Raw genomic sequence first — 26020 nt, 5'->3', positions numbered from 1 at the left:
TAGTTTAAGTTTTCGTGAATAAGGGCCCTGGGCCCTGTTTCTAGAAATCTTAACTAAAGATAAAATTCAAATTTTAGTAGATACTTCAATTTTGATTGGCTAAGCACTAAAATTAATCTAATATTATCAATTGTGAAACAGGCCTCTGATTGTGTATCCTCACACCTGTATCATATTCTGACTATTTTCGTAATAGTTGGCACAAGTAAAACGACCGAGCTAAATCAGATGAAAAGATATACATGAAAACAATTTTTGTCAGTTTAATAAGAGACAATAAGTCATAGTACAGTTAAATATATATCTCATTTCATCGGGTATAAGATACAGCTAATTTCATTCAACATACAATAATATTACTTTAAAATATATCTTTCCTTATAACAGACAATAACCTTGGCATCAATCAAGTTAAATATATTTTTCCTTATAATAACAGACAATAACCTCAGCATCAATCGAGTTAAATATATTTTTCCTAAAAATATATTTTTCCTTATAATAACAGGACCAATAACCTCGGCATCAATCAAGTTAAATAATCTGTGTACATTTAAATTCTTTGTCTAGTAAATTTTCATTTATTAAATAATATAAATTGTTCAAATTTACATTCCAATACTCCCAGAAGTGTTAGTTCTTGTCCAATAAATGATAAATTTTAGATTTCTTCTACAATTCTATGTATCTTGTTAGTTAAATAACTGTAGTGAAATATCACAGTATATATGGCAACTGGCTGCCTATATGGAAAGTCTTGTAGCTTTCGTATATAACATAGTGCCTAGTTCATTTAATTTAATTAAAGGATTAAGGGCTAAATTCAATTGGGGCTTTCACTTCAAAATTCCTTAAATCGGCATAAACATTTTTCTTCTAAAGAAATTGAATTTCGAAGTCTAGATTCTGGAGCAATTAACATGAAGAAAAATACTGAAAGGTTTAAGACTAGAGTTGTCATTTACATGACGATCACCTGAAGCAAATATTCGGATGTTTATATTAATTTTTTTTAACTCCAGCTAAATAACATTTTGATTCAATCATTTTTTTTGTGTCTGAACTCAAGTTTTACCAAAATTTCAATGCTCAGGCCACACTAAATTGAATTTTTGTTCTTGATTCCTATTTCTTGGACAGAAGTTATTGAAAAATAAAAACTACTAGATTGCTCCTCTCAAAAGTTTTCAACTTAAAGTGTCATCATTTATAGGACTACATCAAATTTTCCATTAATTTTAATAAAGAATAAAAAAGTTGTTTATATGTTGACAAATTTGCAATTCATTTTATCTTAGCAAATACAGTGCAGAATTAACCCATTTCTTTTAGAGATTCAATGTTCACAATATTGTAGTTCGCAAGGGATTCCTCAATCCCTTAAATGACGTTCAAACTCAAAACAACAACAACCCATTGCGTCCACCGGTCGTTTGTAGCTTCTGCAGTCTTGATACATAAACAGCCTCGTTTGTAGGAGAACTAAAAGCTTTCGAGAAGAATAGACAAGCCATTTTTGTTTTAAATTATTATTTTCCCTCCAAGATATAAGAATTTCAATAGTTGTACCGGAAGAACAAAAGTTCAAATTAGTTTGGCCTAAGCCTACATGTAAACAATAATTTTGATTAAAAATTTATACTATTTTTGTATTTTATGAAGAAAATAACAAGATTTGGTTACATATATTTCATATATTTAAATAATTGTTATTGGTATACAAATCAACAAGTGATAATTACTAGATATATTCTATGTACATATTATACATATAAACAGCCTATAATAAATATACTACATACCATGCCTGTGAGAGAGAGAGATGGGGTTTAACGGCCATTTGACCCATACAAGGGGAGTTGAATGACGGAATAGTTAGCGCGTGGGCATTGTATCATAAGATCTGTTATTGTGTCAACTGGCGTGGTTTCAAGTCACCGGTTGTACGTGACAAGGAAGGGTCACCTTTCCAACCTCGTGGGTTTTCTCCGGGTCCTTTGGTTTCCTCCCACTGCTTATCATCCACACCAGTTGACTCAATGACAGACCATAAACATACGCCCCCACCCCATCACATCCCAGTAAATAAGGCACCTGTCAAAGACAATGTCAGGGAATCGGGCAAAATCTCTCTCATACCTGTCATTAAAGAAAGATTTCTATATAATAAAAAATTTGATTAATCTAATAAATAAAGTGATATTTTCATCTTTTATATACTGTAATAAGTTTTACGATTGTAAACATTGTAAATAAATACCGGTTTAAATCATTATTTTATTATTACAATCTTCTACCATGTAAATATACATTGTAGGTACATTGACAGTCGGATTAAATTTAACAATCTAGCAATTTATCACATTTACGTTGAAATGTTGTGAGTAGTATTTAGAGCGGTTTAATGAACTGTGTTGATGGGTTTTCATTTCACCCAGGTCTGCATTTATGGCAAGGTTTGGGGGTTTGTTCTTGATTTGTACTGTAATGTAGCACTAGATCTATATGTTAATAATTAGATGGTGAAACTGGTAATAAGAGACTATCATCTTCAGCTGAAATATATAATAATCATGTATTAACCCTTTAGCATCTAATACATGTAAATATTGACTACCCCAGTTCCATGAAAAAAATAGAGAAAAGTGATTTTCTTTAACATTTAGTATTTTAGCTAATTGAACATTTAATTAAAGCTGAACTCCGATTACAAAACTACAGAAATAATTAAATTAACTAGCTCAATTAGAAAGAGAGTTATTGTGTCCCAAAAAGACAGACAGACAGACAGACGAATCCATTTTAATAGTCCCCTGCTTTCTTCGAAAGGCGGGGGACAAAAAAAGTTAACACCCTAAGCAACCGCCATACTTGTTATCAATTTGTAGTTTTGTAATCTGAGTTCAGCTTTTGGAAACTAAAATCAGAATATACATGTAAACAGCACAGATCGCCAAACGTGGATTCTGTACGATTAAAATAAAGTCCATTAAAAGATTGGTACCAGTCGCTTGTTTATTTTGACCATCCTGTTTATATTCTTTGCAGTGTATACCGAATGTTGACAAATTTACAATTCATCAATCATATCTTTGTAAAGACTGAACAGAGAGAGAGAGAAAAATGGGGTTTAACGTCCACTCGACAAAAACTACCTCATTTCGGGACTAACACCATGGTTCAATTTTATTTTAATAATTCGCTTGCGCCTAGGGGTCTTTAGCAGTGGGAGGAAACCGGAGGACCTGAAGAAAACCCACAAGGTTGGACAGGCAACCCTACTCCTTTTCACATACAACTGGGGAATAGAAACCCTGCCAGTTGACTCAATGACAGACCTTATGATACAGCACGGCATGTGCTAACCTTTCGGCCATCCAACTGCCCAATACCAAATCGAACTGAAGCCTTTTCGGATTGATATTCCTATTAGAGATTCAACTTCCACATTACTGTGGTTTCCAACTTGTTAAAAATCCCACAAATGCCAATCCATGGCTTTACATGTACATGTACTTATTTAGAAGATGAACTTACCAAATATATCATCATTAAAATCGTGAATTGTTAAATGACTTTGTTGACTAGTAGGTTTCTTTACTTTCACATCTCCTGTTGAAAATATAATGGAATATATTTACAGAAAGCAGGAATACTAATAATAACTATTACAAAGGGGGGGGGGGGTAACTGCTTCCTTCAGTGCCTCGAACACCACAAGGTCATATGAAGGTCACTATTTAGGGATCCATATACCAGTTATGTAAGACAGTCTAGGAAGCAATAGTTTTGGGAGGTTTCGAAAATAATGTCTGATCACTGATAGGCAAGCGTGTACATGTACAACTAAGGTCATTACTGCCAAGCCTGACAACAGGTACTTTGTTTCCAGGCCTGACGACAGTTGTTATGTTTCCATTCTTAGGCACTGCACCTGAAATAATCTTTCTATTCACTGCCCTGTGTCTTTTTGTTGGGGCCAGCAGAACTATGATAACTCAATTTAAATTCTGTCAATTCAGATCCAGTAGAACTATGATAACTGTCAATTCGGAACATTTCAGATTGTTTCTAGTCACTACCCTGTAGGACTGCAACGATATGCTTACCTCATAATACGATTAGGGTATAGATGTATCACAATATTTTTTTCTTTCCAAATTTACATAATGAATAAAATATGTACATGATATTTAAATTGTCTTTAATTATTAATTAATAAACAATTAATATTTCTTCAAATTAACGTTTGTGGCAATAAATGCCTTCTCATGCACCGTGTGTACCAAACCGTGGTACGGGTTTAAAGTACCGTGAACCGAACCGTGACATGTACACCGCGGTATGCAGTCTCACAGTATATCGCTGCAGCCCTACTACCCTATGTCTTTTTGTCAAGTCCAGCAGAACTGAAATGAAATGAAATGGGGTTTAACGTCCTACTGTTCTTCTCCTATGCTGGGCTAATGAAGACGGGTATACGCCATACAGTGTGCTATGAGGCCTACTCTTATATCGAATTCCAACTGCCAAGGGATCTTTTACGTGCATTCCAATGTATACACGGGACCTTGGTTTTTCGTCTCATCCGAATGACTAGACAGCTGTCCTTGTCAGGCCCTCCGTCCTGCATCACTGACAAGGGGGAACCATGCCGGAAAATCTGGATGAACTTTCTCAGCTAATGCAGGGATCGAACACCCGACCGCCAGGCTAGCGAGTCAGCGTCTTACCCACTTAGCCACGTGATCCCCCTCCAGCAGAACTATGGTAACTCAATTTAAATTGTCAATTTGGAACATTCCAGATTGTTTCTAGTGACTACCCTGCCTTGTTAATAGGACTGACACAACTGTAATTCCATACATTTGAAACATTCCAGATTGACAATCACTTACATACCTGTATAAGGAGGATGAAATACATTAAGACTATCTGTTACATCTTCCATTGCTCGATGTTGAACTTCCGATTTCAAATAATTCACACTTCGATCTGTTTCACTTAAAACACTGCTATCGAAAAACGGTGATGATTGAAGCATCTGTTCTTTATCGTGAATAGAGCTGTCCACTTTCGCAATAACTTCATCAATTTCTAAAGTCACATGACTCAACGCTTCGGAAGCCACTTTACGCAGTCTCTGACATCGTTCAGAAATTTCATCAACTTCCGGTATGTTAGCCGTTGAATTTGACGATGTGTTCAAACTTGAAGAGATTTTCGATTTTGGTGTTTTAGCCGGAGATGTTCTAGTAAAATGAACACCCTCCTTTAATGGAGCGAATGAGTCGTTTAATTCTAAACCCAAATCTCCCGGAAGTTCTTCATTGTCTAAAAGATCTTCGTTATTTGTAAAAAGTGCGTTAAAACAAGATCTCGGTGATTTCAATGGTGCTTTGTCCGTAATATCAGTTAACAAAGACAAACTTGATGCCATTGTCGGAACACTAGAATTTTGTAAATTATGATTTTCATCCGATGTAAGAGAATTATGTACAAATTTAAAATTATTCGGAAACGTTGTCCGTGGATCTGTGTCTGCTTTTACCACATGTTTGTCGGGAGGAGAAAATGAAACTAGAGTCGGAGGTCCTTGGTCGCTGATCGCGTCGTCAAGGGGCAAACTATCTTCCAGGGATTCCAAGTTAATTGTCTCAATATCAGACGCGAAACTACCTAATGACTCCAACTTTCCTGTCCTACGATTAAATTTAGGGGTTTTCGTATTGAAAATGGCGTCTAGTTCAGCATCCACGCTTGTTAATTTCAGTTCCTCTTCCATACTTTTACTTTGAAAAGCATACGGAGATGCTTCTAAATTTAATAAACTTTCTTTCATGGGATTTTCACACGTCATCAAGTCCTCTTTTGATAAATTTAAATGGTGGTCTGATTCGTAGGCCGGAGATTTTAACCTTATCGATGGCGACACATCTGAATATTCTTGATGCTGGACATCCATGTCTTGAGATTGAACTAAATTATCCAGTGATTTTGTAGACTCAAATAATCTGCTGTCATCAGCTTCTGTAATTGTTAAAGTTTGTTTGTTCGTGCTAGATTGATCTGCATTGTTTGTATTTTCTGGTGTCGTTTTGCCATCGGTGTCGGATCTCGATGACTGTTGTAATGGTCGGTCACTATGACTCGTGTTAATGTCATCATCGAAAGAAAGTTTCTGTCTCATATCATCTAACTGAAAACTTAAACTATTTACGATCTCTTTAGAAGATTCTTCACCTACAAAGAGAAACAACTTTCTTAAATATATAAAAGATTGGTTGCCAGGCAACAAAATATCCACCCACCACAGCCCAGTTGTCCAAGCAGTCCACAATGCATGTATTGTCAAATGTCAATTTCAAGCAGATCAGATGAAGAAATGAAATGGGGTTTAATGTCCTACTGTTCTGCTCCAACTGGGCTAATTAAGACGGGCATACGCCATACAGTGTGTTATGAGGGAAATTTTGCCCGGACAGTGGCATTACTGCATACTCTTATATCGGTTTCTCGTCCCATTCGAGCGACTAAACAGCTGTCTTAGCAGTGGGAGAAAACCCACTAGGTGGGACAGGCAACCCTACTCCTTGTCATGTACAACCGAGGAATCGAAACCATGCCAGTTGATTCAATGACAGACCTTATGATACAGCGTGCACATGCTAACCATTCGGCTATCCAACCCCCTGTCTTATTTACAATTTGCTCAATAAAATAAGCATGTAGACATGAGAAATCTGGACTGGATACATGCCACTATACAGATTTCATATTTTATCAATAAATCGTAACCTACTTTTATCATGAGTGTTATTAATATCTTCTACATCGATAGGACTTCTTTCTATTTTATCACGTGATATAAATACTGTATCATCTACAAATATACACACAAATAATTAACACTGTATTATATATAGAATTAAACAAATATACACACAAATAAACAAACATATTGTACATCCAAAATAAACAAATATACTGTACACTGAATTAAACAAATATACTGTACACTCAATTAAACAAACATACTGTACACTCAATTAAACAAAGATACTGTACACCCAATTAAACAAACATACTGAACACCCAATTAAACATACATACATGTATTGTACACCCAATTAAACAAATATACTGTACACTCAATTAAACAAACATACTGAACACCCAATTAAACATACATATTGTACACCCAATTAAACAAATATACTGTACACTCAATTAAACAAACTGTACATCCAATAAAACATGAAAAAGTACTGTATCATCTAGAACAAGCCAACAGTGAGGCTGATGTCCCCCGCCGAAATAGGAAAATAATTAGAGGACACATATAAATTTATCACAAATAAGCAGAACGGACAGACAGACAAACAGACAGACGGACGAACCCATTTTAATAGTTCCCTGCTTTCTTCGAAAGGCGGGGGACAATCAAAGTAGGAGAGTTATTGTTTTCCAAAGTCTCGACCAATCAAATTGAGTATCGCTCTGCTTACCCTGAGCAGAAAATGCTCATTATCAAACTTAGTCAAGGTATTACTGTAATGAAACTATACACCAAGTTTCATCAATCTCACTTAATTAGAACTAAAGTTATTGTGTCCCAAAGCATCAACCAATCAAATTGCTTATCTCTGCTTACCCTAAGCGGAAAATGCTCATCTTCGAACTCCATCAAGGCATTGACCTAATCAACACATACACCAAGTTTGAACATTCTAGCTCAATTAGGAAGAGAGTTATCGTGCCCCAAAGTATCAACCAATCAAATTGCTTATCTCTGCTTACCTTAAGCGGAAAATGCTCATCTTCGAACTCCATCAAGGCATTGACCTAATAAACACATACACCAAGTTTGAACATTCTAGCTCAATTAAAAGTTATCGTGTCCCAAAGCATCAACCAATCAAATTGCTTATCTCTGCTTACCCTAAGCGGAAAATGCTCATCTTCGAACTCCATCAAGGCATTAGCCTAATCAACACATACACCAAGTTTGAACATTCTAGCCCAATTAGGAAGAGAGTTATCGTGTCCCAAAGCATCAACCAATCAAATTGCTTATCTCTGCTTACCCTAAGCGGAAAATGCTCATCTTCGAACCCCATCAAGGCATTGACCTAATAAACACATACACCAAGTTTGAACATTCTAGCTCAATTAGGAAGAGAGTTATTGTGTCCCAAAAAGTGTGACGGACGGACGGACGGACGGACGGACGGACGGACGGACGGACGGACGGACGGACGGACGGACGGACGGACAGACAGACAGACAGACAGACAGACAGACAGACAGACAGACAGACAGACAGACAGACAGACAGACAGACAGACAGACAGACGGACGGACGAACCCATTTTAATAGTCCCCTGCTTTCTTCGAAAGGCGGGGGACAATTAAACAAACCAACCATGAGGACAGTATGAATGGCTTACACATTTGTTTTCATAAAGCATCAAACAATCAAATTGCTGACCACTCTGCATAACCTGAGCAGAAAATGATCATTATCAAACTTAGTCAAGGTATTGATGCAATGTCACTAAGTGACATAATTCTCACAAAATTAGAATCAAAATTGTGATAGATAGAAATAGGGTTTAATGTCTGAGAGAGAGAGAGAGAGAGAGAGAGAGAGATCCACTTGAAACAAAATAGGTAAATTTGGAATTAAGATATGGTATTTTTAAAATTAAACTTGAGAGGAAATGGAGTACTCAGGGTAAAACACCATCTTGTTTGACTTAATATATATAATCAGAAAACTTTACCTAAAGCTGCTATAGGATTGAGTAGGTTTATGTCTTGTGTTTCCAGTTGTGTATGTAATGAAGTAATAACAGGTGATACAGTTTGATCTGGACTACCGTCAATGACTGCTGAAACTATCTGCAAAGTACAACCATAAAATAATCAGTTTGAACAGTTCAAAGTAAAATACTGGCAAACCTACTCGGCCAGCACCAAGACAGAATCTGTGACTTCCTTGTTAGTGAGCCAGCACCTTTCTCACTGAGCCACCATGACATTCTTGATTTTCTGGCGAGGTTTTCCCATGTCAGTGATGCAGGACCAAGGACCTGAGAACAGCTGTCTAATAATTCGAATGTGACGAAAAAATGAGATGCAGTGTACATATTGGCATGCATATAAAAGATCCCCCAGCAGCTGGAATTCGATGTAAGAGTAGGTCGTAGTGCCGCTGGCCGGGAAAAATTTCCCTCATAGGACATTGCATGGCGTATGCCCATCTTCATTAGCCGAGTCGGAGAAGAACAGTAGGACGTTAAATTAAACCCCATTTCATTTCATTTATACTCACTTAGCCTGAAGAAATATGAACCAAAATTTAAATGTGTTTCCCGAAGATGGAAACTTGACGTGGCCTTACCTTGTCTACTAGAATATCTTGTGCTAGAGGTACTGGGGTTTTAGCGGGGGTATTGTAAGACGATGTATGATTGGTTGACATATTCCCATTCTTAATATGGTTAACAGCTTCTGGTCGTGGACTCTAAAATATAAAATAATCATATTTGTTTATTCTTAAAATGCTCAACACCAGCAAAGTCATCCAAGTTAATAGGGTTCTCAATGAATATCAAAAACATCTATAGAGACGCTTGTCACATACAAGTGTGGGCTCGAAACCACGCCACTTGACTCAATGACAGACCTTATAATCTAAAGTACATGGATTAGACCACTTGGCCACACAATGCCCCCAATTATACCAGAAAGAGTATTAAATTTAGCTTTAAGGACTTACTGCCAGGACTCTGGACATATCCTCGAGATTGCACAGGTGATACGTACAAGTGTGGGCTTGAAACCATGCCCCTTGACTCAATGACAGACCTTATAATCAGACTACATGGCCACACAATGCCCCCAATTATACCAGAAAGAGAGCGTTAAATTTAGCATTAAAGACTTACTGCCAGGACTCTGAGAATCTGGAGATATCCTCGAGGTTGCACAGGTGACCCTACTCCTTTTCACGTACAACCAGGGATTCGAAACCACGCCAGTTTACACAATGACAGGCCTTATGATACAGTGGGCACGTGCTAACTATTCAGCCTAACAAAAAGAGAGTGTTAAATTTAGTATCAAAGACTTACTGCCAGGACTCTGAGTTTAGAGGATTTATCATGTGGTGGTGGTACTACGTGTGTATTAGTTTTAGTTGTCATTATCCTTGATAGCTGTGGATTGTTTCTGACAGGAGTAGAACTTTTTACGTTTGAACTCTTATATTCTTTATTTTTATCCTTGTCTTTACTCAGTTGTTTAATATCACCGAGTCCTAACTTTGATGGTAAACGATCTTTTACTGTAACATTTCGCGATAATTTAATGTTGTTTGTATTTCTGAAAATAAAGCAAAATAATTATAAACAGAGAGAGAGAGAGAGAGAGAGAGAGAGAGAGAGATGGGTTTAACTTCCAATCGACACAAACTAGGTCATTTCGTATGGTTCAATTTTATTTCAATAATTCGCTTGCACGTAGGGGTTATTAGCAGTGGGAGAAAACCGGAGGACCCGGAAAAAAAATTGAGGTTGGACAGACGACCCTACTCCTTGCCACGTACAACTGGGGCATCGAAACCACACCAGTTGACTAAACGACAGACCGTATGATACAGTGCGCATTTGCTAACCATTCGGCCATCCAACCCCCCCTTAATTAGATAGAATGGAAATGAAATAAGATAACGTTCCTACTTTATTTTGCACCAAAATGAAGACAAGCATACGCCATGCAATATGCTATGAGGGACATTTTGCCTGGACAGCGTCACTACCGCCTACTGTTATATCGAATTTCAACTGTCAATGGTTCTTTCACGTGTACATCTGACCTTGCACCACGGACAAGGGAAACCACCCTGTAAAAACCTTAGCTACTTTTTCGAAAGTTTAACTAAAGATAAAATCCAAATTTTAGTAGATAGTAGATACTTCAATTTTGATTAGCTAAGTACTAAAATCAATCTGATATTACTAAAATTTGGATTTTATCTTAGTTAAAATTTCGTGAAACAGGCCCCAGGACTACTTAGTTATTGATACTGAAATGAAAAAGACTACCCACATATTTGATACTGGTATGAAACAGACTACCCACCTATTTGATAATGGTATGAAAAAGACTACCCACCTATTTGATACTGGTATGCCTCCAGTAGTGTTTATCTTTGGTGCATAAATAGGACTAGCATGATGGTGTCTATTAGCTGTCTTTCTAGAAGTCTGGAGCATCGTGTCTAATATTTGATTGGCAGCTTCTGGTGTTGAGACATCTGTAATAAATGTAAATTGTCTAATCAAAATGTTTTATAGAAAAGGAGCTAAGTAAGACGCTGGCTCGCTGGACTGGAGGTAGAGGGTTCGCTCCGGTGTTGGCCGAGAAAGTTCATCAATTTTCCAACATGGTTTCCCCTTGTCAGTGGTGCAGGACGGAGGGCCTGACAAGGACAGCTGTCTAGTCGTTTGGATGGGACGAAAGACCAAGGTCCTGTGTAGTATGTATATACTGGCCTGAACATAAAAGATCCCTCTGCAGTTGGAATTCAATATAAGATTAAGCTATGGCGCCGCTGTCTGGGCAAAATCACCAGGATCTTGTTTAGTGAACCAGCGTGACTCATACAAATAAAATATACTCCAACAGTGTTTAACTTCCTGCTTTGCTACACCAACTGGGCTAATCAAGACAAGCATATACACCATTGTGCTTGATAACGATAAGAGGATACTTGTCGAAACGTCGTGCTATTAGAATAAAACCAGTGATTGTTACCCATAAAAATTGTGTTCTGTTATCATATACACCATGATGAGTGCTATGAGAAACATTTTGCCCAGATAGCAGCATTTCAGGGAATTCCAAAAAACAAGAGAGAGAGAGAAATGGGGTTTAACGTCCACTCAACACAAACTAGGTCATTTCGGGACTAACACGGTCTTTTGCAATGGGAGGAAACCGGAGGACTCGGAGAAAACCCACAAGGTTGGACAGGTGACCCTACTCCTTGTCACGTACAACCGGGGAATCAAAACCACAGCAGTTGATTCAATGACAGATAACTATTCGGTCACCCAACCCCTCGTAAAACAAAAAGACAATTGAACTTGACTTGGCAATGGCTAGGGTTCTTTATTTAAAGCGTTAATAAGTATATACAAGTCAGAATAATTTGACGTCAATAATCATCTTTTAATCATACTAACTGTTGAATATGCATATTAACTGTTGAATATGCACATTGACTGTTGAATATGCATATTAGCTGTTGAATATGCATATTAGCTGTTGAATATGCATATTAGCTGTTGAATATGCATATTAACTGTTGACTATGCATATTAACTGTTGAATATGCATATTAATTGTTGAATATGTATATATAATAAAAGACAACCTATATATTACCTTGTGTAGGAGTTTTATATAACATGGAATGTTTATCAACATAACTGCTACTTGTATCATCATTAGGTGTAAAAGACATCGGTGGTGTTGGTGCCATTAATTCAAACCCAAGTGACTGAAGAAACAAAGTATTTTGATTATAATTTCAACAACACTACAATAAAACTTATATTATTTAAAGGAAGGGAAAGTGTGGGGGGAGAGAGAGAGAGTGAGTTTAACCTTCACTCCACACAAACTAGGTCATTTCGGCGCTAACATATGGTTCAATTTTATTTCAATAATTCGCTTGTAGGAGGAAAATGGGGGACCCGGAGAAAACCCATGAGATTGGACAGACGACCCAACTCAAAACCAAGCCACTTGACTCACTGACAGACTTTATGATTTCATGTTGATCTTTTGTTAATCTATTTACATCTGAGACATCCGATGGCCTAGAGAGCTTATCATAGGCCTGTTATGTTAATAAATGTCTGAATAATAATATACATATTTGAAGCCAAAATAAAAGCCTGTAATTATGCATCTTTAATAAAATACACAGATGGATTGAAATGGGGTTTAAAGATGCAGTTCGTCAATTGTCTTTTTGGACCAGGAACTGGACCCCAACTTATCTTTTTATTCTTTTCCATTTTGGGAAGATGCTCTTTAAAGAAAGCATATGTCTCTGCCAATTCAAGTACTTGAAACTTAGCAGACGTGTTCCTTGGACAATTGTCTATCAATCATTGATATGACGTCAAAATTCCAACATGGCCGTGATGACACTTCACTTGTTTCCTGCTTCGTACTTGTTTGGACAATATCAATAATTTGGTAATTGGAGACAAAAATATGGTAATTTTAATTTCAATGCTCAAGTATGCAATGCGACACAAGAAAATTTGTCCTGGATAACAGTGTTTTCTTTTACGTACATGTACATGCATATATATGATGGGAACAACTAAGTAATAGATGTGGTAGTAATTATACACATTCGACTGGATTGTTGACATAGTTCTGACTTGCAAAGTCACCTTTTTAGCTCTACATATAAATCCAACAGTCTGCCATTTTTTTATATGTATGGCTTCATGTAGTAGAACTCCAGTTCAAGGCTATATTGTCAGTAATTCTTATGGATTAATGTAAATATCACTGACACAAGTATCTGTTGAGATCTCGACCTATCCTATTCAGCTTCTTTAAACCTTACATTATTTGCTTGATTTGTACATGTAGGTTACATATGGATAAGGAAATAAGAAATGAAATCGGGTTTAACGTCATACTTTTCTCCACCAACTGGATAATGAAGACGGGAAAACGGCATGCATTGTGCTATGATGGAAATTTTGCCTTGATATACATGTACATGCTACACATTGCTTTTATTTGGAATTCCAGCTGTAATGGCAGCTGTCAAGGCTGCTATTATATGTATGTTGTTCCTTATCATGCCTTTCAATAACAAAGTGCATACATTCAATCTGATAAAAAAACAGATCTATATTTCGTCTCGTTTTTTTAAACTTCCGATGGTCTACACTACATGAAGATCTGACCGGTTGTAGCAATAGGATGCAACAGAGGTCATACGAGCAGCTTTTGACCCTATGATGTCAGAGATTTGATTAACCAATCAGCATTGACGTTACTAGTGGATTACCCACAGTTCCGTGCAAAACACGCCTAAAGCTCACTGTAACAGACCGTTTCATTGGCTAATTATTCACATCATTCAGAACTCGGCAATGATAACAACTCCTCCAGATCCTAGTGTAGTAAAGACCAAGTAAAACGAAATTTTGAACTATAAAAACGAAACAAAATAGGATCTGTGCTTTAATCAGATTGTGCATACATTATGTGTGAAAGATCTGACCTTTAAAGTAAATAACTGTAAAGTTATCAAAAATAAATTTATTTCATTAACATAACAGCGAAATATTTCATATTAACAATATCAAAAAGAATGAGTAACTTTATTCAACAGTAAAATAACTGAAATTTCAAATCAGAATAGCACTAATCTAAGTAAAAATAACAAATATTTCACATTCAACAATCTAAAAATGTCGCTTAAACACAGTCAAAAGCTATATATATTATAAACTTAGCACTCATATTAATATTCTAAACAATTTTCTTTTAATGCCACTGACTGTCATTTGGGGGATTTTGAACCCCTTATAAAGAGAGAGAGAGAGAGAAATGGGATTTAACGTCCACTCGACACATACTAGGTCTTTTCAGAACTAACATATGGTTCAATTTTATTTCAATAATTCACTCGTGCATAGGGGTCTTTAGCAGTGTGGGGAAACTGGAGGACTCTGAGAATGCCCACGAGGTTGGAAAGGCGGCCCTACTCCTCATCACATACAACTGGGTAATCGAAACCAAACCAGTTGACTCAATGACAGACCCGATTAGTAAGTTCATGAGGACTGCACTACACGCAAAACAAAAATCTACAAGATAAATCTGCGGACAAGACAGAAAATAGACATTGCACTAAATAAACAAATACAAAATCAAGTGAATGGATACAGCGAGTACATGCTATCCATTCGACCATCCAACCACCTGAACCCCTTATAAATTACAATATTGTGAAAGTTGAATCTCTAAAAGCAATCTGATTAAAACACAGATCCCGCTTCGTTTCGTTTTTATAGTTCAAAATTTACTTTTCTTTATTACATTAGGATCTGGAAGAGTTGTTATATAACACGCATTCTGGTTGATGTTGTCAATTAGCCAATGAAATGGTCTGTTACAGTGGGTATCCCACTAGAAACACCAACGCTGATTGGTTAATCATAGGGTCAAAAGCCACTCTGATGACCTCTGACGCGACCTTCCACTAGTGTAGTAAATAAAGACAAGTAAATAGTAATTTTGAACTATAAATAACGAAATGAAATAGGATCTGTGTTTTAATCAGATTGTATTAAATGTTATGTATAATCTTCTGAATATGTTTGATTTTATCCTTATTGGAATTTTACAGTTAATAAACCTAATGAATGTTATCCATTAAAGCTGTCTTCTGTTATTATGATTATAAACATGTTTTAAGAGGAATTTATTAATACACAAATAGGTATCAAGTCAGTTACCGGTTGCCATGGTAAAGAAGATTTAGTTTATCTCATAAACTAATGGTCACAGAAATAAATGAAATGAAATGAAATAAAATGGGGTTTAACGTCCTACTGTTCTGTGCCGACTGGACTAATGAAAACAGGCATACTCCATACAGTGTGCTGAGGGAAATTTTGCCCGGGCAACGGCAGTATGGCCTATTCTTATAACGAATTCCAACTGCCAAGGGATCTTTTAAGTGCATGCCAATGTATACACGGGACCTCATTTTTTTTGCCCCATCCTAATGACTAGACAGCTGTCCTTGTCAGGCCCACTGCACTGCACCACCGACATTGGGAAACCCCCCGTCGGAAAAGTCACAACAATAACAAATTTTCAGAATAACTCATTGAAATTTCTGTAGTGACAATAAGAAAATCTCAAAACCTGATTTTTGATTCATTTTAACATGTTTCGACCCGGTCTCACCATGGTATGTTTATACTGCATGTACATATTGATCAATCTAATTAAATACAGATCTATATTTCGTTTCGTTATTTTATACTGTCGATGGCCTACACTACACGAAGATCTAACCAGTTGTAGTGAAAGGTTGCGTCAGAGGTCATACCAACCGTTTTTGACCCTATGCCGTCAGCATTAATGTTTCTAGTGGGTTACCCACAGTTCCGTGCACCACATGCCAAAAACACGCCGTAACAGACCGTTTCATTGGTTAATCCCTCACATCACCCAGAACACGGGTTATATCACAACTGTTCCAGATCCAAGTGTAGTAAAGACAAGTTAAACAAAATTTTGAACTATAAGCAGATTGCAGGACATAATCCTATGGAATACAATTACTGATTATTATTGATTATTACTATTATTAGATTTCTGACATGTTTTAGTCCAATTCAATCACATAATTGAAACAATTTATGGTTATCATAAAGGATAAAACAAGACTCAATATATGAAAAATTTGAGGATTAAAAATAGAGACCACCCCTCCCCCATCCCCTCATCCCCAAAAAATGGATGAAACTCATTAACTACTAACTTATTTATCTTTTGAAATATTTTCATTTTCGAAGTCTGATAAGAAAAATCTGGGAAAAAAGACAGACTGAGAGAAAAGAAAAGGTACGAACGGAACAGAGTTAGATGAGTGAATTATATAATGGAGGTCTAATAAGGTGACAACAACATGAATGAATTATATAATGGAGGACTTATATGGGGGACAGAGATATGAATGAATTATATAATGGAGGCCTAATAAGGTGACAACAACATGAATGAATTGTATAATGGAGGCCTAATAAGGGGACAACAACATGAATGAATTATATAATGGAGGCCTAATAAGGGGACAACAACATGAATGAATTATATAATGGAGAACCAATAAGGGGACAACAACATGAATGAATTATATAAGGCCTAATAAGGGTACAACAACATGAATGAATGATATAATGGCGGCCTAATAAGGGGACAGTGATATGAATGAATCATATATGGTGATATGAATTACTGTAAAACAAGAAATTATTGCGAGCATGAAATTATTGCGAAAATTGCGAGCGAGGCCCTCTCGCAATAATTTCATGTTCGCAATAATTTTGTGAAAATTCGTTGTAATGTCGGCCATATTGAATTATCCCCCCCTTCATTACTCTTCACAAGAAAGAGTCCCAATAAGTACCAATATCGCCATTTTGAAAGTAATAAAAATGTCGCATGCCATGTGTTTTATAGTCGTTCGTCAGCTTGGAGTTAATCAAGGGATTTAATTTAACAATAATTATTTGAAAATTGAGTTTGATAACAGGTACTTAATTTTCTTTGATCTGTTGAATACAGACGCAAAGCCATAATCCTCAATAGTTGTTTAATTACTGTTACTAATGATCACCAATCAACCGATGATTTTGAAGAACCGACTGTCACCTCAAAATTAACAATCTACCACATTTTATAGACAAATTTACTAAAAAAAATTATTTAAATTCGCAATAATTTTTTCCCCACTATAGAAATTCTCAATAATTTCACATCGCAATTATGTTTCACCACCCCAACTCGCAATAATTTCATGTCGCAATAATTTCATGTTTTACAGTAATGATATAATGGCGGCCTAATAAGGGGACAATGATATGAATGAATCATATAATGGTGATATGAATGAATCATATAATGGCGGCCTAATAAGGGGACAGTGATATGAATCGTATAATAGAGGTCTAATAAGGTGATAACAAAATGAATGAAATATATAATGGAGGACTAATAAGGGGACAGCAATACAAATGAATTATAAACTAGACATTTTTAATAAGAATAACTTACAGTAATCCGTGATGTATTGGGTGTCTTATGGTCTGGTAAAACAGCTACAGCATCAATTTCATGTCGTAATCTCTCTATAGACTGTTTTAAATGGGGTAATAAATCCTGAGATAATTTCTCCCTATAATAAAATAATTATACAACTCATCCAGGGTTCAATAAATCCCGAGATAATTTATACATCTCATCACAATTAGAAATCCTAAAACTATAGCCACCATATGCTATATCATATTATGCTATATTTATCGAAAACATGGAAAACATCTAACTATGAAATAAGAGAGAGAGAGAGAGAGAGAGAGAGAGAGAGAGAGAGGGTCTGCACCAAAACAACACAAACTAAGTAATTTCGGGATTAACATAGTACAATTAATTCAATAATTTGCTTTGGGGTCTTTAGCAATGGGGGGGAACCACAACGTAAAATACTGAGGAACTTTCTCAGCAAACACTGGAAGCAAACCCAAGGCCTCCTGGTTTGCTAGCCAACTTCCTACTCACTGAGCCACCGCGATTCACCAATAACATAGAGTATATTTTTCTGTCTTATTTTGATGGTGTACAGGAGTCATTTTCCGGAGATGAGCAATGGAGAACCTGCATAAAAGCCAAATGAAATGGGGTTTAACGTCCTACTGTTTTGCTCTGACTGGGCTAATGAAGACCGGCATACACCATACAGTGTGCTATGTGGGAGATTTTTCTCAGACATCGGCACTACAGCCTACTCTAATATCGAATTCCAATTACCAAGGGATCTTTTACGTGCACGTCAATGTAAACAGGACATCGGTTTTTCGTCCCATCCAAACGACTAGACAGCTGACCTTGTCAGGCCCTCCAGCATAAAAGCTAAGCCTCAAGTGGAATTCCAAACCATGACCCTATATACCTACCGTAGATTTTGTGCGTTTGTCAGATGAACATGATGTGTATGTAGTTGTGTTGTCACCACAGATGTTTCTTCATCTAATTCGGGCAAACTTCCTAAAATATATAATAGACATATTTTAGCCTGGAATCAGCTTTAAAATTTCTTATATTGTCTTCAAGATAGGTTGCCAGGCAACGAAACATACGCCCACAACAGCTAAGTTATCCAGGGAATCAACAAGGCAGTACTTATCGGAAATCGTTGAAAATCAATAGGCTTCTTCGTCTCATGACCTTAAACACTGTGTATAAATGTGAAGCAAATCGAATATTAACTTTAGCCTCTAGAATGATCATAGGGCCATAGCAATTGTGGGCGGAATCACCTCTAGAGATTATAAAACATAATGAAATGAAATTAGGTTTAACTTCCTAATATTCTGCTATGTGGGGCAACTTAACCCCAAAATCCACATCTTCATCAAATTTTAACTATCAAGGGTTCTTTTACGTGCACTTCAACAAGTTAACGTGTGGAACTTGTTTCTTTGCCCCATACACTTTTCCTTGTCATCACCTAACCCTAACCCTAACCCAACCCCTAACAAGAAGAAACCAAGCCCCGAGTTCACAAAGCATTCTCAGAAGTACTCAACTTTCAATCACTGTTTATGAGAAATATCTTTGATCCAGAAACACAAAACTTCGCACATAGTTTCTTATTGATGTATTTGCTACATTAAAACAACAAAACTTTTATAAAGGGCTATATCTTTGTTAACTTTTGAGTAAATTCTTAACTTAAGTCTGAGAATGCTTTGTGAACTCGGGGCCAGGCTAGAAAATCTGGAGATTTCTTAGCCAAAACCAGGATCAAACACCAGACAACCTGGTTAATGAACAAACTTCATACTTACAGATCCACTGTGCCCCCTGTTCTATATAAAATAACAATATGATAACATACCTTGTTTCAGTCGTTCTATATAAAGATGTAATGATAAATTCCACAACTGTAGAACACTCAACAGATTTAATTTGCCCCCTTTATATGTATTATCAACATGTCTCTGAAATAAAATGAAATGACATAAAATGAGTTTAACGTCCTATTTTTCTGCTCCAACTGGGCTAATGAAGACGGGCATACACCATACAGTGTGCTATGAGGGAAATTTTGCCCGGACAGCAATTGAATTCCAACTGTAAACAGTTCTCTTATGTGCATACCAGGCCTTGATTTTTGATCCCTTCCAAACCTCTAGACACTGTTCCTCGCCAGGCCTCCGTCCTGCACACTCACAAGGGGAAACCACTTCCGGAAAATCAGGAGGAATTGCTCGGCCAACACCGTGAGGGTTTAACATCCACTTGACACAAACTGGGCCATTTTGGGACTAACAAATGGTTCAATTTTAATTCAATAATTCACCTGCGCGTAGGGGTCTTTAGCAGTGGGAGGAAACCAGAGGACCCGGAGAAAACCCATGAGGCTGGACAGGCGACTCTATTCCTTGTCACGTACAAGCCACTTGACTCAATGACTCAATGACCATTCATTCAGCCACCCAACCCCTGTCCCTCCCCCGACCCAACATAAACAGACTGTAACTACAGTAAATACCCGATGTATCTCTGTTTCACATTCTCTCAATAATAAATCTGGTACGTTGCCCATTCGGACACCCAACCCCTGTCCCTCCCCGCAACATAAACTGACTGTAACTACAGTACGTACCAGATGTATCTCTGTTTCACATTCTCTCAATAATAAATCTGGTACGTTGCCCATTCGGACACCCAACCCCTGTCCCTCCCCGCAACATAAACTGACTGTAACTACAGTACGTACCAGATGTATCTCTGTTTCACATTCTCTCAATAATAAATCTGGTACGTTACCCTTTCGGACACCCAACCCCTGTCCCTCCCCCCAACATAAACAGACTATAACTATTTTATATACGTACCCGATGTATCTCTGTTTCACATTCTCTCAATAATAAATCTGGTATTTTAACGTTAAGTTCCGTAGCGTTTATACCCGGTGTTAACTTCCTCTGTTTATCTAAAGTCTGTTCTAATATACAGTTGACTATTTCTCTGTCTTTATCATCGGCCGTTTTAAATCCTTCAACTTGTCTCCACATATCTCGTACCTATGTAAACAAAAACAAAATATAGTCATTGTAACATTTATACATCGCTCTTGTAATTGATTGGGGAGCCACGGTGACTCAGTGATTAAGTCGCTAGCTTTCTAACCAGAGGGTTCATGGTTTGTTAATGGTGTTGACCGAGAAACTTTCTCATGATGTTCCGCTGTGCTTTCATTATTGTAATGGGGGGGGGGGGGGGGAGTCAGCATCATCCCCTCGACACCAACTAGGTCAAATTGAGACTAACATATTCTACAATTTTATTTCAATAATTCGCCACCACAGAGGGGTCTTTCCTAGTGGGAGGAGACACCGGAGGACCCAGTGAAAAACCCACAAGGGTTGGCAGGTTGATCACACCACTTGACTTAACGACAAACCTCATAATCTAAAGTTCATGACTTACCTCCCCTTTATTATAAGATAAGCTTACCTTCTGTATTCTCTGTGTACGTCTGACACCTTGACTATCCAAATCAAAATCTGAACTCATAGACTTTCTTCTTGATGATAGAGGACTAAAAAATAAAACAAGCCAACAAATAAAATAGTAAATTCAGTTATAAATCATGATAAATTAAAGTAATGGGATTTAACGTCGTACTGTTCTGCATACGCCATACAGTGTGATATTATGGAAATTTTGCCCGGCCAGCAGCACTATGGCCTACTTTTACATCGAATTCCAACTGCCAAGGGATCTTTTACATGTACGCCAATGTATACACGGGACCTCAGTTTTTCATCTCATCCGAACAACTAGACAGCTGTTCTTGTCCCTCCTCCCTGCAACACTTACAAGAGGAACCCAAGAATTAATTATATTAATATTGCTCAATGAAATTGTTATACTGTTCAAGTAGCAGTCGAACAAGGTGAGATCGGTTTTGAAACAGAAAACTGAAAATTACCTGCCCCGTCTTTGACTTTTTTCCACAGAACTTTGAATTTCTGTTCTGACATCCCTTTCTAAATCTCGAATCTTTTTAGTAGACTGTCGATATTCTTTAACAAGTTCGCTACAAACAAAAACAAACATAACTCTAAATGAAATGAACGTTTTTAACGTCCTGCTTTTCTGTACCAACTCGAGATGAACTATGTCATTTCGGGACTAACATATGGTTAGATTCTATTTCAATATTTTGCTTGCACATGAGGGTTTTTAGCAGCGGGAGGAAACCGAGGACCCGGAGAAAACCCACAAGGTTGGACAGGCAACTCTACTCCTTGTCACGAACAACTGGGGAATCGAAACCACGCCAGTCGACTCAATGACAGACCTTATGATACAGCCCACACATGCTAACCATTCGACCAGATTCCTTTAAAATGATGAAATAAAACTAGGGTCATATTTCGGCGCAGACATGTGGAATTCTAGTTCTAGTGTAAATTATTAGTAATATACACTACCTATAAACAGAACACAATTTTTATGGGAAACAATCACTAGTGTTGATGCAAGATAATGTTAAGAGGATACTTCTTGAAATGTTGTGCTCGTGTGATATCTCCCATAAAAATTGTGTTATGTTAATGTTTTTTCCATTACTATATGCCACTAAAAGTTTCTATATATTACCTGGAGTACTGCTTCCATTCGTTATTAACGGTCAGATTCTGTTTTAATTGTTGAAAGTAATGTTTTCTGTGTCTAATGGTGGCACATTGAACAGTTTTACCAATAACATCATCTAACATCACTGTTCTGGAAGTTAATTCAGGATACGCTAAACAATTCTTAACACCTGAAATATAAACATAATTCATGATATTAAACATACATTACGCAAGGCCTGAAATGTTATCTAAATTATTTATTAGACATTAATTAACTTATCCAGACCATAATCAACTCTTGATGCCATTGCTAGCCTGCGATATTTAGCGGATTGGAATACTTTTTTAAAAAAAATAATTAAGTGTTAAAATGGATAATCGAGACTATGTTTTTTATTGTACCAACATTAGTAATGATGATCGAGGCTAGCCTAAAATTCAAAAGCTAATATCTCGGTTCAGAGAGGATCAATTTGACTGAAATATTCAGCATATTCTATTTATGTTAACTTTTTTTTAACTATTATAGCAAGAATTGTCAACTCTTTATCTAATCTCCCATAATGCCCCTTTAAACATATTAAATATAAATCTCAAAAGTTAAAGGAGAATTCCAATCGTTCCAGATTCTTTTTAATGTATTCATTATGTTTCACCCAAAAGTCAATCATTTCATCTATAATTAACAAATCAACACACTGTCGTACATAGTATACAAACAAATCCGAACACATGCTATGATCTCAGTGCCTTGCACGATCATGAACTGATCCCCAAGGGCAAGCCAGCTTTTTGTTTTACTTCTTGGGGGTGAAAGATGGGCTTCGTTCTTTTATGATTTCTTCCACTAAATCAAATAACACAGGTCACAATTCTATGGAATACAATTACTGCTCATTAATGAGCGACATTTTAACTAGACCTCTCTAGTCCTTATCAATTCTATGGAATACAATTACTACTCATTAATGAGCGACATTTTAACTAGACCTCTCTAGTCCTTATCAATTCTATGGAATACAATTACTACTCATTAATGAGTGACATTTTGACTAGGCTTCTCTAGTCCTTATCAATTTTATGGAAGACAATTACTGCTTATTAATGAGCGACATTTTGGCTGCTCTATTCGCAACAGCACTCAATCATAAGCACTAATTGTATTCCATAGAATTGTAACCTTTGTATTCCAGTTCTATTACTAAATGCCATTGAAACAAAATAACTTCAAAATTTACCGTTTTCTCGTTTGATAACTTGAAGAAGAACATGGTTTGAGAACGAAAATAAAAGTTGATAGAATTTATCTCCCCCTGGTGACATAAATAACGATGCTGCTACTCTCGGTAAATTAGCTTCTGGTTCTTCCTGTAAAAAATAATTGCATTATGGTCAATATATCCACGTTTTCAGACTATTCCTGTAAATCTGGGTATTTTATTTTGTTAAAGGTGCAATATTGTTACTAATTTATAAAAAAATTGCGGACGGACGCCCGCACGGATGGACAGGGGCGACGACAATATACATCCACATGAAAATGTGAGCGTATAAAAAGATGGTCAGTCGAAGTTAAAACTGAAATGAAATGGGGTTCAACGTCCTACTCTTATATCGAATTCCAACTGCCAAGGGATCTTTTATGTGCACACCAATGTATACACGCGACCTTGGTTTTTTGTCCCATGCGAACGACTAAACAGCTGTCCTTGTCAGACCCTCCTTCGTGCACCTTTGACAAGGGGAAACCACGTCGGAAAATCCAGATGAACTTCCTCGGCCAATGCAGGGATCGAACACGCGACCTCCGGGTTAGCGAGCCAGCGTCTTATCCACTTAGCCACCGTGGCTCCCTAAGTTAAAACATTATGGTCATCTACAAATTTATTGACTCTTTCAAACCTTCACATTTCTCAAACTCTAATTCTTAAATTGGTTGGCTACCAACATAACATATTTACAGTTATAGAGAAATTAACAACTGGCATTATTAAAGAATATAGCAACACCAAACTAAATACACTGCTAAAACTCAAGTCAATAAAAAAAATATGTTATAAATAATACCTTCTGGATATTACTAAGCCAGTTGTTGCACACGTGACGGAATTGTTGTTCATCTTTTTTATTAGAGATAGGAAAGGCATATCTGGAATGGAAAGGAATGTAAGTTAGTGAGTTGTCATACATCATGCAGTACGTATCGTAAGTCTGGACATACATGTATGTGTAAGGCACCGGTCACAGACATTGTGAGACACAAAATTATCACACAGCAAACAGCTGCCATACATGTATATCTAGACTTGATGCTACAAAGGAAATTTGTCCAAGATAGTGAGGCTATGGCCTAGTCTTATTTCTAATTCCAACTGTCAAGAGTTTTTAATATGTCAACTTAATGTCAAGAGGAAGCTTGTTAAAGTCCATGTACTAAATTAGTTTTAGCCACGCTCGTTCGATTAAGTAAAGCATTCATTGAATTAGGTTCCAATCTCCTTTCTCCAACAGAAAATACATCAAAAGCCGTCCAAAGATTTAAAATTTAAATCACATTTCAATAATAACTTGGAATATTTGAAGAGTACATGTAGAATCGGTATTCCATGTGACTATCAAGCCTGGAAATAAGGCACCTGTCACAGACAATGTCAGTCACATACATGTATTCGGGCTTTGTCAGGTACTAAACCTCTGGTGCCTGTCATTTTGTCCAGCACTGATTTGTCTTTTTTATTGATATTATTAATACATGTTCAGTACTAAGTTGAAAATGTCAGGTACTATTTCATTAGTGCCTGACATTTTGTCAGGTACATCTACATGTAAAACCTTTATTTCTAGGCCAGCAGCTGGTGACTACAACTTTTTCCAGTGCTTTTGATTTGTAGTTTATATATGAAATGAAATGGGGTTTAACGTCCTAGTGTTCTGCTCTGAACTGGCCTAATGAAGACGGGCATACGCAATACAATGAGCTATGAGGTAAATTTTGCCCGGACAGCGGCACTACGGCCTACTCTTATATAGTGAATTCCAACTGTCAAGGGATCTTTTACGTGCACGCCAATGTGTACACGGGACCTCGTTTTTCGTCCCAGGCCCTCCGTCCTGCATCACTGACAAGGGAGAACCACATTGGAAAATCTGGATGAACTTTCTTGACAAATGCAAGGATCGAACACCCGATTTCAAGGCCAGCGAGCCAGCGTCTTATCCACTTAGCCACCCTGACCCCCCCATAGTTTATATATACTTACATACATCTAAATTCTTCTTTACACATGATAGGATTTAACTTATCAAATAAAAAATATAACACAGCTTCTGATCCAATCTTATTAGGTAGACAAAACATATCCCTGTAAATATTACATACAATATTATCATCCATTTCTAATATATCTTAAAGTCAAGCCTTGAAATAATATATCGAATGTTTGGTACAAGTATATGTAAAGGCTTTGCCACTTCACAGACAACTCTAGTTCCAGATAATATGAATCAAGGATAGATTAGCA

General features: G+C 36.8%; 2 protein-coding genes across 2 annotated transcripts in view; one reads left to right on the top strand and one right to left on the bottom strand.

The window, feature by feature from the left end:
• LOC126819553 (RING finger and CHY zinc finger domain-containing protein 1) overlaps positions 1 to 26020 on the top strand; it is a 96616-nt gene that overhangs the window by 15786 nt on the left and 54810 nt on the right. The window lies entirely within an intron of this gene.
• Positions 248 to 20434, bottom strand: LOC126819477 (uncharacterized). Its single transcript, XM_056100537.1, has 13 exons — positions 20402 to 20434; positions 19745 to 19847; positions 18801 to 18891; positions 17902 to 18022; positions 12457 to 12571; positions 11182 to 11323; positions 10140 to 10389; positions 9407 to 9529; positions 8787 to 8904; positions 6803 to 6883; positions 4903 to 6243; positions 3538 to 3612; positions 248 to 2555 (listed from the first exon to the last, which is right to left on the bottom strand). Exons 5-13 carry the CDS (start codon positions 12551 to 12553, stop codon positions 2509 to 2511), a joined length of 2274 nt encoding a protein of 757 aa, XP_055956512.1. The 5' UTR covers positions 12554 to 12571; positions 17902 to 18022; positions 18801 to 18891; positions 19745 to 19847; positions 20402 to 20434; the 3' UTR covers positions 248 to 2508.

This window comes from Patella vulgata, chromosome 4 (genome assembly GCF_932274485.2).
Source record: "Patella vulgata chromosome 4, xgPatVulg1.2, whole genome shotgun sequence".
In the NCBI taxonomy this organism is placed as follows: domain Eukaryota; kingdom Metazoa; phylum Mollusca; class Gastropoda; family Patellidae; genus Patella; species Patella vulgata.
The sequence above is the reverse complement of the archived record's forward strand: the minus strand, read 5'-3'. Positions and strand labels throughout refer to the sequence as shown.